This window comes from Mytilus galloprovincialis, chromosome 1, assembly GCF_965363235.1.
Source record: "Mytilus galloprovincialis chromosome 1, xbMytGall1.hap1.1, whole genome shotgun sequence".
NCBI lineage: Eukaryota > Metazoa > Mollusca > Bivalvia > Mytilida > Mytilidae > Mytilus > Mytilus galloprovincialis.
Window position 1 is genome coordinate 19,062,130 of NC_134838.1, and position 14,495 is coordinate 19,076,624.

Below are 14,495 nucleotides of genomic sequence, written 5' to 3' on the forward strand. Positions count from 1 at the left end.
TTCCCAGGTTAGTTATTTATTTGTCATGGAGTAATATATTTTTGACATGTAAAATTATTCACATATGTGAATGTAGAATGTAGACTGGACCTCATGCTATGAACAATCATCAGATATAATGCTAGAATAACATTCAAACCCCAGTTTTTGTAAAAAAAAATATTTTTCTTATTTTGAGATAATCATGGTACAGTATTTCAAAACGAAAGAAAAGTATTTTTTCTCTGTCATGACTTGATGTTTTACTGGTTGCATGTGTTTGTCAACTCGTAGATAATGACTTGGTTATGTTTTGCAATATTTTGTTTCAAAATTGATATTCCCTCTTGAAATACAGCACAGTTCCATGAACATTATCTGACATGATCACCTTGACAATTTTTTAGAAGAATATTCATTTTTGGAAACGTTTTGCTTGCAAAATTTCATTTTCATAGCACTTTTTAATTTATTTTTTTTTTATTTATGAAATGCACATAATAATGAAATCTTATCATGGTTTCACTAGGTTTCAGTGATTGCCTTGAATTACCTTTACAAGCAAATTGTAATTTTGAAAGAGATATGATATCCAAAAAGAAAATGATGAACAATTCAGTCATTGAAGTCTTTAACAAGTCCTTCATAATGTCTACTCATTAAGCTCAACTTAAATTACAATAAAATTGAGAATGGAAATGGGGAATGTGTCAAAGAGACTACAACCCCACCAAAGAGCAGACAACAGTTGAAAGCAACCAAGTTGATTTAAAGATAATATACCATACAAATAAAACATAACATGCAAATCAATGGCCAATAAAAACTGCTTAACATTAGCTTTTTATTGCAACAACAACTGCTCTCCCCACAGGACACAAATAAGTCATATTTCAATGTAATATTAATTGAAAAAGTTCTTTACATTGAGCCCTGTGAATCCCACATGTGAGTCATTGTTACCTGGGACTTTTTTAGCATGATTTATCCATTTTTTGGGACCCACATTTAGATTGAAAGACGTTACCTAAGGACCTAATAAGATTATCCACTTAGTCTGTGTAAAAAATGTCTTGATTTCATACAAAAGCCTACCCAAGTTCTAACTGAAAAATGGACCTGTCTGAGCACCTTAAAAAAGCTGATTTGTAAGATATACATTAGAGGGTCAATTTTTTATTGGTCAGATTTAAATTGTTTTAACTTCTGATCAAAATGCCTCTTTTCACAAGAGAAGTTAAATGCAAGGTTGCATATAAGAATATCTGATGTGCCAAAATTTTTGATAATATTGTACTGAAATGTGGTAACAAATCTGATACATTAGCTCATGATAAGGAAAATATTAAAATGGTGGTCTTATATTCAGTAAGAAAAAAGTTTGAAAAGAAACAGGTTTTTATTTCGAATTTAAAAGATGTAAAATGATAAAGAAATTAGAATACATGGGGAGAACCATGACATAAGCAGGTAAACTGGCAATCTAAGTAAATCAAGATCAAGAGTTTATTTTAACTGCCAATGGTAGAGTTGACAAACTCATAATCCCAGTGGTGACAGGAAAGGTAACTACTTAGATCATTGACATCCATTGGCCATCATCCATTGGCCATCGTCCATTGGTCATCAAGTCTCTAAAACAGAAAGACAATGACATTCCCATCATACAACAGTCTATTTCCGTGAATTGCTCCTTTGTATGATTCTGAAATGATAAAGAGATGAAGCTCAAGATATTTTCAAGAGAATTTTAAGTTGATGATAAAATGTCAGATTTTTTGTAAGAATTAAGTAGTGTTGTTGTTTTTTGAGGAGTAAAAAAGTTATATTTTTGGCATTTATGAAAGTTGATAAATTAAATTATATTAGATACATGAAAACGTGGGGAGATGGATCGAAATTAATATCTTTTATCATATCTCTCAGGTGTTTATTTCAGTATTTAAGGAATATTATATTTCAGTTAATAAGTTTAATATTTATTTATGAAGATAAGGCATTTGTATCCAGTAGATATTCGTGTAATACAAGGTTACTTTGCTCCCAGTTCACCTTATATTAAGTTAATAAGTTATTCTTTATCAGCATGTGCGTTTCTTAAAATATGTATTGGATAACTTTGAAGATCAAAAACTGTACATCAATAAAAACAAGGGGGAGACTATAAACTATTGCCAGTTAAAAATGGATAACAGCAACAATTAATATGATCAAAACTCTAAAATCTACAGGGTGGACCATTTTATTTAACTATCAGTATGCCTGTTGATGTCTCTCATATATCAGCATTCTCAATTCATAGAATAGTATTGAACCAATAGATAGTTAGTTTTTGGTCTTTGAAATACCTGGTAATGTTTATTAAAAAAACATTGCATAGAAACAGAATCATTATGATTCTTTTTTTACATGGTTTTTTATAGGAAAAAAAATAACTAAACAGCTGCCAACAGTTTCTTTTTTCTGTAACATATTATGAACCGTTGGACCAATGCTTTTCAAACATTTATGTATTGTAACAATATGGATTTCAATGATTTCCACTTTTGCCTGTCAGGAGTTATGGTCCTTGATAGATTGGAAAGTCAAACATGCCTGAAAGTGCCATACTTATGAATATATTGATTTCAACAATGGTTACCTTCAAAATACAGAAATCTGGTTTGCTGTCAATTGACAGCTCATATCTGTTAGTTTATAACAATGTTTTTCTGTTACAAATCATGATGTATTGTGTTACGTGTACATGTTATGCTGCCCATCAATGGCCCTTGATCGGAATAATAAAATATTCTTATTCTTATTCTATTCTTATTCTTATCTTGTTTTTATTATCAAAACATGTGATATACTAATATTCTTGTCACCAATATGCTCTCATGAAATACAGTCACAAGTGCTGTGTAACAATTGAGCATCAGTATGACATAATTTGTAATCATTTATTAATTTCTGAGCATCCAATTTCATAGTATTTTCAATAAATCACATCATTAGTCCATGACTAAATAACCATTTCATAAACAAAAATATAAAATTTAAAAACTGAATTCCCACTTTCTCAAATAAAAACTCAATTGCAAGACCAATCTGGCCATTAGATAAACGATGTATACTAATTCAGTTTTACAACATATAATCTAGAAAGGGTAAGGGATTATCATTGAGATTGTATTATAAAAGCAAAGAGACAACAAATTGACCAAATAGCAGGTTTGTGCCGCAGTAAAACTAGTTTCAGCCCACCACATTACCAAGCCAGTCATACTTTCTATTCCTGTTATGAAATACAAAGTTATTTCAATGGTGATTTTGACCAAGGTCTGATTATAGCACTAGATGTTAACCAACCAATGATCAATCTATCAATTATCTTTATATATAATTATGCACATATTTCTCCAATGACTAAATTAATTTATTTATATATTTTTTGACAGATTTGAAGAAGTCACAGCATCTTGTAATAGGCCTATGTTTTATATTGGTTCTTCAAGGTAAGTGTTTATATAATGTAATATGTGTGTTGACAATCCTTTTAGAGTGTGTGTATTGCTATTTATCTTGAACTTCAAAAAACATGTCAATCGTGTGGTGAAGTATCCCAACTAAAAGATTTTGTAGATCAACGTCCAGTTAAAAGAAAATGTTTTGTTTTTAAAGCTATATCCCTGCAGTGACTTGATATATACAAAAAGTATAGGGGTCTCTTATACACTTGAATAATAGAAGGTTGTACATGCCTTTGTTGTGGAATAATTTATAGTCCGCTATAAAAGGCCCCGAAATGACAATGTAAAACAATTCAATCGAGAAAACTAACAGCCTTATTTATTTTTAAAAAAATGATCGAAAAACGAATATGTAAGTTTGTTTGTTCTTGATAATGTACATCTTTATTCATATTATCTCTAAATTGTGTCAAAAAGTCATCATTGCTTGCATGGGAAAAATAGGAACAAATAGTTTTGTACGTAGTTATGCTTTAGATAGAATAATCAAATTACTCACATTGTGAGAGCAAATTGAAACAGAAAATTCTTCATCCTAATTTAGGGAGTATAAAGCTCATAAACATGTAAAACATTCTGAAGAAGTTTACTGGAATTCCTGAAATGTTTATAAAGTAATGTTTAATGGAGACGTGAAGCATTGTTTTATTACCCAGAGAAACCTAATGCGTTAACATGAGCAGCTTTTACATGTCAACTGCTTAAACAAATTTTTCTTAAAAAAATTGTTTAATGCATGGAAACATGGTAAAACTTAGAAAACAATAACTTAAAAATATTTTTTTGCGAATATTTGGATGTAGAAATCTGCATATACTTTCATTTACTGACGAAATAATGCTAAGTCAAAGTATTGAAGACTTAAATTCGGTTTAAAATGAATGTGTTAATGATCGAATATGTTTATAAAAAGCACATAACTCAATAGGCTTTGTAAATACAGTGTGAAAACTGGTCTATAATGTTGATTTTATTCCTATTATAATGGTTTTGTAAAAATAAAACAGTAAGAATTGCATCATCTGGTGTTTTGTGTCTATGTCTGTTAGATAATAAATTTCTAACCAAGTAATATAGGTCCTTTTATTGTTCTGTACTGTGATGAGCTGGTAGGAGAGATTGATTGGGGGAGGAAATTATAAAAAATTTGAATAAGCTCTCCCAAGATATAGCCTTTTTGCACTTAAAGGCAGCGTAAAGCAGTCAATTAGATTAGGGGGAGGATCTGTTGTATTTGGGTTAATTGATTCTGGTTATAAATCTATTTATCAGAAGGCATTGAATGATATATTTGTCAAAATATCAGAGCCTCTTTTTAATATACAGTTTCTCAACTTTACTTACTATACTCTTAAGAAAGTTAGCCAAATAGCGAAATATGAAAGATACCTAACAGACTGCTTTTGTTAAAATTTTGTTTACTTCATTCAGATGTAAAACTCACCTTTTTATCAAAAACTTTTCACCAAGCAACATGCATAATCTCGAATTATCTTTTTTTTTGTTTTACAAAAAATGAAAGAATGAAAAGAAAGAAAGCTGTGGTTTGTATAGAATGCTTGACTGATATTTCTGATAACAAGCCTAGATAGATTATAATCGCTTCCGAAATTTGTCTTTAATTGAGGAGAACATTATTCTCTTCATTGTGCTAATGAAATTTTATATGATTTCATTTATTCATTTTTATGTCTATAAATCTATGGATGACTTGAAAGTTCACTCACACATTTTGTAAAATTGAAATATTTCAAATATATGGTGATGCTCTTGAAATTTCTAAGGATACAGATTGTTATCTTCAAGTGTGGGTGATAATATGAATCATGTAATTTTTATTTTCTGTGAAGTGTCAGTTTGGAATATTTGATTTGAATCAGTTGGAAAAAGATTTTTTTCTATTATACAGAAAGACTTGTACTGTACTGTCTGTTCTGTGTGGTATGACCTTGAAAGAATGCTTTGACCTTGAAAAAATGCTGAAATATAAAAGTATTCAGATACACTGTAAAAACAGTGTTTAGATTCTAAACACTTATCTAAACACTTTTTCTGTGTACGTTTTGAAACACGTTTAGCATCTAAACATGTTTAGATTTTAACAAGTGTTTAGATTTCAAAAAGTGTTTAGATGTTATATGTTTAGAAATGTATGGTGTTTAGACCTTCCAACGGTGAGCCTACTAGTACTATGATTTCACAGGAACTACTTGTGGTACAGCACTACAGGTTGAATAGTCAACACTGTATTGTAGAATATACAATAAACGTGTACATTTCTGCTTTAATGTTCTTGCAATGATTTGTACCATAATAAGCTTATTTGACTTGTCTATATAGTATATTAAAGCTGGAAAACTTCAGTAATGATAATAATAATATAAACAATAATAGGTTTACACATTTTATTCTTCCTAATTACAAAGAAAAGTTTGTAATCAATACGACCAAGTTAAGAAAAATCTGTAAACAATAAGACCAAGTTTTGAAAAGTCTGTAAACAATTAGACAAAGTTTAACACTCCATTAATTTTAAAGGAAAAGCCTGTACCAAGTCAGGAATATGACTTTTTTTTATTCATTCCTCCTTTTGATGGACCTTCCACCTTTTTATACAACTTGGAGTCTGGTTCTTTTGTTTTTCTTTTTTCTGATCTAGTCTTAAACATAACATACAATTTATTCAAATTATTTCAATAATTTATTTTTAAGTCTCATTAAATGCAAACAAAAAATACAATTATAAAATTTGATGATTTTTATCCTCAACAAAACAGAAATTGTCAGTTCATCTCCTATCATACAGGAATTTTTCATTGCAAACCAATCTTCTTTTGAATGATAATGTGCAGTTCCTTTTGGTTGTCAGGTGAACTTTAGTATCCTGAAATGAAAAAATGAAACCTTCATGTAGATTTGTATGCAACCGTCACTTATTCTTAGATCATGTTTATTAAAATACATTAAACAAGCTTCTTGAAAAAGATTCTTACAAAAGAAAAATACAAATTGTAGTTAAAATGACAATACTTTACACCTTGTACAAATCTGGGTTTGAATTTGCAGGGGCCCACTTGCTAATGGCCCCCAAAAATTTGGTGTGGGCTACTTAAATTTCAGCTTTTCTCGTCTTGGACTATATATGTGGGCTACAAAATTTAAGCTGTGGGCTACAATTGCCAAAGTCTTACGTTCAATCCCTGCTCGAAAATTACACATCAAAAGACAAACTAATCAAAGGGAACACTATATAAAACAAGCATGCAAGTTTTTTTTATATTATAAAACAAAATCCTTGATTTCTGAGAACTACAGCCTGTTTTTCCTATTTTATCCCAATATTATGAATATATTTTTTTAAATTGCCCATTTTTTACCTATATATTCAACAGGATAAATATTAGAGAATGATTTAACCTCCATTTTTCAATCATATTATAGTTCTATTGGCAACTTAATAGTATACTTTATATTTTTACTTACATCTGCTCTTGAAATTAAGTCATCCTTTTCTTTCTTCGTTGCTTTGTTTCTGATCTGTTCTTCACTTTGATCTATGATATGGAATTATTCTTGGTCTTTTCATTTCAACTACTAGTCTACAGTGTCACAGTCCTATAATTGCATACATACAAATAATTAGTAAAGGTTTAAATAAAAAAGAACAACTTGACATTTTATTTTAGACATTGGAGTTAGAACGTCAGTTTAGTTTCAACTTGTTAGCCATGGCGTGGTCAGTTTTAACTTTTTAGCCATGGTCAGTTTATTTTCAAGTAATAAGTTTGAATGTCCTTTTGATATTCTTTGTTTCTCTTTGACAAATGAAGTGAAACTATAATAGTCACTGTTTGTGTAAAGGATGTTGCACTATGGGCCATTGGGATCTTATTCCTTGCAAAGTTAAATTACTTGAAACTCTGATTTTATGATATTATGTACAGTAACAGTTTAGACTATTAAATCTCATTTTAAATTTCCGAACTAGCTCATTCTTATTTTATGCTTGGTCCCTCCGATTGATTATGTATGTATATTATATGATTCGTACCACAATAGTGAACTTGAATTAGCATAGGTTAACAGTTTAATGCACATATTTCTTTGATTAGACTGTTAAATTATGGTTTTTTTGCCCCTCCCCCTTTTTACGAAATCTGGATCTGCTTACCTTCCGCTGCTGTAATAACTGTTAAGATTGCTTTTGATTCCGTCAATATTCTAATATGAAGTTCTGTATCTGTTGCATCGTCAATAGATATATATGCTTGATAGATGGGATCCATTGATTTAAATGTTGTTTGTCTTTCGCGGGTCCGAAGGCGTCCGTATCAAATTACCACGATAGATAACTCTGTTCGTTAATTAATATAAGATCATATTCGGACAACGACTCTGGAAATTAGAGACTGAATATTCACTCACATCTTCCTTATAAATACTATAAAAGATTATTTTATATGTCCCTGGTATAAACAATTAATTGCTAAACTTATAAACAAAATAATTGAACGTAATTTTATAATCTTACAACACAAAAAAGGGAAACTCAGTTGGAGAAGGTCGGGGAAGATGCTATGATTTGTAAAGAAGTAAAGAAGCTCCGCATACCGCATACTTGGGACTGAAGTTTGAAAATAATTTTAATTTCAAGACTGCCAAGATATCATAGCGTCACAGAAAATGTTGGAATATGTAGGAGACATCGGATAAAAAGGTGAAACCAGTACTGAAATATTATAAAGTGTTTAGGTGTTTAGGAAAGTGTTTCAGAATTGTTTAGATGCAATTTAATGTTTAGCTTAATGATAACATTCACTAATAATACCCCTGCAACACATTTCAATTCTAAACACGTTTAGGTTTTTATGTGTTTAGATAAATATCCGTTTAGATCCTAAACGCTTTCCTAAACACGTTTAGACAGTGTTCTCCCTAGGGCCTTTTAGCATCATGGTAATGTGATGCTATATTTCTGAATGTGATGCTATCTAAATTGATTTTCTTATAGATTGTGTTATGGATGTGATGCTATAGTTTTTAGAAACAAGATGGTATTTCAAATTTCTTTGTTTATCAGGATGCTATATGAAATATCTGGGGAGAACACTGTTAGACCTAAACATGTTGTAGATCCGTTTCAAATCTAAACGCTGTTTTTACAGTGTACTAGTAGTTCTTTCACAGTCCATGAATAATATGTTAATTAGGGTCCCGCCAAAGGCGGTCCCCTATAGTGATCAGTCTGTCCGTCCGTCCGTCCGTCCGTCCGTAACACTTTGTGTCCGCTCCATATCTAGAGAACCATTATGATTTCATACTTTATACTTTACATGTTTATTAACCACCACCAGAGGGCGTGTCATGATGTATGTACAACTTCCTAGGTCAAAGGTCAAGGTCAAAAAACTTTGGTTTCAGTTGACAACCCTGTGTCCTGTGGTGAAGATCGTGTCCGCTCTATATCTTGAGAACCGTTATGATTTCAAAGTTTATACTTTACATGTTTATTAACCACCACCAGAGGGCGTGTCATGATGTATGTACAACTTCCTAGGTCAAAGGTCAAGGTCAAAAAACTTTGGTTTCAGTTGACAACCCTGTGTCCTGTGGTGAAGATCGTGTCCGCTCTATATCTTGAGAACCGTTATGATTTCAAAGTTTATACTTGACATGTATATGAACCAACACCAGAGGGTGTGTCATAATTTATGAACGACTGCCTAGGGCAAAGTTCAAGGTCAAAAACTTTGGTTTCAGTTGACAACCCCATGTCCTATGGTAAAGATTGTGTCCGCTCTATATCTTAAGAACCGTTATCATTTCAAAGTTTATACTTGACATGTATATGAACCAACACCAGAGGGTGTGTCATAATTTATGAACGACTGCCTAGGGCAAAGTTCAAGGTCAAAAACTTTGGTTTCAGTTGACAACCCCATGTCCTATGGTAAAGATTGTGTCCGCTCTATATCTTGAGAACCGTTATCATTTCAAAGTTTATACTTGACATGTATATAAACCAACACCAAAGGGTGTGTCATAATTTATGTGCAACTTCCTAGGTCAAAGGTCAAGGTCAAAAACTTTGGTTTCAGTTGACAACCCCATGTCCTATGGTAAAGATCGTGTCCGCTCTATATCTTGAGAACCTTTATCATTTCAAAGTTTATACTTGACATGTTTATAAACCAACACCAAAGGGTGTGTCATAATTTATTTACAACTTCATAGGTCAAAGGTCAGTTGACAAACCCATGTCCTATGGTAAAGATACAATTTTTTAATGCACATTATTCACAGCGGGGCCCACAGAGATGGCTCCCATCTCAATGATATCTAGTTTTATTTCTGTAGCAATTTATCCTTAAATTTTAATTTGAAACCATTATCATGTTAGAAATATGAAGTCATTTGGTTCTTAAAATGGATTTTGTAATCACTAGAATAACCAGCCTGGGAAATAAATTGAGATCTAGACAGCTTTCTAAAATCTGATTTGGAAAAGTATGCTTATACTGCTGAAGTGATTTCTTGGTTATTTCATGTTAAAGTTTGTTCTACACTTTCAAATATCCAGAATTCACATAACCTTGTTACAACTACACTGTTATTCCAAAGACATTGATCCGAGAAATATTGATATCACTAGTATTCAATTATAAGATCGTTGTTTAATTAAACAGAAAGATTACTAAATTATAATATTTCTATTTAAACAGATTGTTAGCTTTACCAATATTATTTCTTTTGAAGGATGATTGATATGACTTGAACATACAATAACAGCATTATTCATTTCCTATTTAATCACAGCAAACAATAGATTTATCATTAAACTTGTAAGGAATGATGGATACCAAATAGGACATGGAGAAATTAAATGTACTCATCTTCCATTTAATTATTGCAAACAATAGTTTCACAGTCAAACCTGTAATTTTATGGAGAACCAGGGTTGACCACTTAAATGCACTAGATATTTTCAATAGAAATATCACAATCTATTAACAAGGTCGTCTTGGGTCATTCTTAAGGTCAGTATCAGGTCGCAGTCTGACTCCCATAAATAACTTGTCTAATTGAACATGCCAAAGTAAATGAATTACACATAGTAATTGAGAAGAATTTAAATTGAAATATATTTAAAGCAGGTTTGTCTTGGTGTGAGTAATGGTATATTATTTTTGTATGGTCACTAGTTTATTGTATAAATCTTAATGTCCAGCAGACTTCTATCTGCCATTTGACACTTTCTGGTGTTTTAGGTCAATGGGTAAGGTGTCAGTGCATGTGTGGGTTTGTTTTCCTTTGTAGAAAAATTAAAATTAGAAAAAAGAAAATTGAATTCATTGTAAAGGAACATATTTCTAGTATTGTTGTTTTCCCATTTTTTTATTGGATGATGATGAGCTATAATCTAGATTGGGCATGTTAGTTTGGAGATGTAAGTACAAACATATTTTATTGAATTATAATATTAAGGATGACACAGAGACATGCTACATGTAAACTTGTATTGGAGGCTAATTTCAATTATTATATCATGGTTAATAATACAAAAGGCTTTGAAATATATTTTTAGTGAAGATCACAAAGAAAAGGCTATGTGAAAAGTGTTATTATGTTGTTGGGAAGAAACACAGTGCAATTAATAACAATTTTTTATAGGAAAATAATCCTATACTTTTGGAATCAAAGCCAAGTGCAAAATTCCTGAGATGTCTATGATGGGTCCGCTTCTTATTACAAAAGTTCAAAATTAACATGGCATTACATTTGTTCCATTTTATGAAATTGACAAGTACATTGCCTACCCATGTTAAAATAAGCATAGTCTGATGAAGGCAGGGCATGATAGAATAATTGTTTTAATAAATCAATGATAATGAAAGTTAATCAGTGTAGAAATAAATCAGAAATTGAACTGGTACAGGAAGTTTCTTTTATAGAAATTCCAATCCAGTACATGACAGTTACTCTTTAATGTTTAGATGTCTAATGATGTTGTTATCAAGAATGAACTGTTAATGGGCATTTTTTGTTCCAGATGAATTCTCCTCTTTATCTTTGACTTTTACCTTATCATATCAATGCCAATGCTGTACTCACAGATAACATAAAGAATAGGAAAGTTGAAATAATTTGAGTTCCCTACACAAGTTGTGGGTCTTAGCTGCTGTTCATGTTCATACGTATTTGAGGTTGTAGACATGGAATAAGAGGCGTTGCTGAAGAGAGAATACTATATGGAAGATTACAGAAGAGTGATCGAGATAGGAGAAAGGATAAATAGAGTGAGAGAATAGAGAAAAGAGAAAAGGAGAAACTATTAATGACCTTCACTGATAATTATCTCATTCGCTACAGGCATTCTTGAATTAATGTGTTATTCTTCACTTGTTGAATATTTTTTAATTATTTTTATAATTTTATGATTAATTCACAACCAACTTAATTTTGAGGAAATTGAAAATATGATATTCACTTTTATCATGGCATCTCTCTCAAGAGATTTGCCTGAAAGTCATTTCTATAGAGATAGGGATTATAATCTACAAGAGCCTTGATAACTTTTTTATCATGTGAAAAACAAAGTCTGTTAAAAGATGAAGTTGTCTTGGGTGTTTTTCCTATTTCCTTGTATTTTTTTTATGTTTAGTAGTCATTGTTGTATCTTTTTGATAATGTTAAAAGTTAAAATTCTACAGAAACTTATTTTTGAAATTGCCGGCAAATATATTTATATAGTCTTCTATTGCTAAAACATTACAATGTGAAAGCACAGTTATAGTTGTGTCATATTGAATCCCATGTATATCACCTATTTTAATAATAGGATTTTTTTTATTATGGAATTTTATACCACTGTCATACAAGTGAGAGGTTTAGCTAGCTATAAAACCAAGTTTAATACAACTATTTTCGACACAAGAACACGCCTGTACCAAGTAGGAATATAACAGTTGATGTCCATTTGTTTGATGTGTTTGAGCTTTTGATTTTGCCATTTGATTTAGGCCAGACTTTCCGTTTAAAATTTTCCTCGGAGTTGAGTAGTTTTGTGATTTTACATTTTACTGACTGCATGATAAAATGTCATTGCTACCTATATGTGACCCTTAAGTTCTGTCTTCTAATTATATTGGTATTAAACTCAGTCAATAACTAGTCAAATTGGTTTGTTTTAGTTTTTGTTTTGGAATTTAAATCCTAGCCAGGATAAATAAACAATACTTTAACAGATCAACCAGGGGCTTACAGAATTAAACTGAAGGATAATGGAATCCTTATTCAGAATCCCATGGATTAACTAACTACTGAACTTTCTAGCTTTACATCAGGCTTAGGGTAGTATGATTTTATTGTTTGTGTATATAGATAGTATCTTTGTTTATATTTATAACCCTAGGCATAGGATAAGTCAACAACTAATTGCTTAATGCTATACACTTGTAATTATCAAGTTGATCGACCATTACTTTGGACTAACCCATAAATCTCTTAAGATAAATCTCTTACGTATACCCATAAGTAACAGACAGAAGCTACGATTATGATTCATATTCAGCTTTTTGATCCTTAAGGATCTTATGATGATTTCGATAAAGACATCTTCATACAAAACCAATATTTCGCTTCAATGTATATTTTTGATTGTTGATAAAATATAAGTAAAGTTGCACATTTGCTACATAACTATCTGATAATAATAACTTGTGAGTTTTGTTTGTAATGGGAGATAACGATTCTGCAATTCGCATCAGCCTGTCAAAATTTCATGGTTAGATGATAATAGAGTGATTGCCACTATAGGTCTATTTTAATGCATCTAAATTATCAACTTTATACAAAGTTGTAAAGGCAGCAGGTGATTTTAGTATCAAAGTCAAGCGTAGCTTGCACTGGCATGGATTGCGGTAGTTTTGGTACTGTGATGGCCGACAGGGAGCCTGTTCAGACACAAATGATCTGCCAACTGCAGCGTCTATCAATACTCCCTTCAGAATATGGCAGGAATTTTAGGTAACACAACAAAAAACGGAAAACATTTCAATAAATGAGATTTCAAATGGATAATTTTCTTATTTTGACTACCTCTAATGATTATAGCATATTTTTGAGGATCAGACTTTTTATGATTTATTGTGTAGAGAACTTATGATTTATACTTATATGTGTGATGGTATAAGAAGATCAATTATTGCAGACTCTTTTCCCATCACATTAAACAGACATTATTGTATAATATTTATGCGCTTTTATTTTTATATGACTCAATTTACTTGCAAAATGGAGAGTTTTGCTTAGACATGTATTAGATAAATATTTGGCTGCAGATTTTTATGACTTTTTGATTTGCATTTCATTGCAGCACTTCTGTTTTACTGTTCTTATTACCATATGTGTTTGTTACATATCACCATGATTCATCGATTTCTGTAGTATAATAACTTTATATCAGTTTTTAAGTTCTCTTAAAAAATTCAAATTAGAACATGTGTGAATTAAAAAACTTATTTAGGTGACTATAATAGATAGTCTGAGATCTACTGTCGTTCTTAATATTCATGAAATGTTTGCTACTGGATGCTAACACATTGGTGGCCTTTAATGACAGTTTTCTACTATTTGGATGGGTTGTCGTCTCTTTGACAATTCCTGATTCCATTCTCAATTTTAATCAAAGTTCAATAATCAATCAATCAATCCACCCCAAATCTGCTATATAGCACTACTTCTATGCTGGAATTCAAGTGGTGGTAGTCTTTTGTTTAAATTTTGCTCTTAAGATTCTCAGTTAGTTTAGGCTAAGTAAATGTGATGCTTAAAGACACTATAATATACAGAAAATAGGTTTACATTACAAATGTGCTATTCATCAAAAACCATTGTTGTGAAACTACTTGGAATTGGTTTATTTCCCCTTAATTTATAAGCAATTTGAATAAACTTAAATCTAAAACACATGTATAAAGTAATATAAAAGAAGTCAATTACAAC

The 14,495-nt window shown here is 30.9% G+C and overlaps 1 protein-coding gene across 1 annotated transcript in view; it reads left to right on the forward strand.

Annotated features, from left to right (window-relative positions):
* The window catches only part of LOC143068244 (tyrosine-protein kinase transmembrane receptor Ror-like), a 168,233-nt gene that overhangs the window by 57,580 nt on the left and 96,158 nt on the right, over positions 1–14,495 (forward strand). The window contains exon 6 of the mRNA XM_076242149.1: positions 3,420–3,476. Coding sequence (XP_076098264.1) covers positions 3,420–3,476 — 57 coding nt within the window. The remainder of the gene's footprint in view (positions 1–3,419; positions 3,477–14,495) is intronic.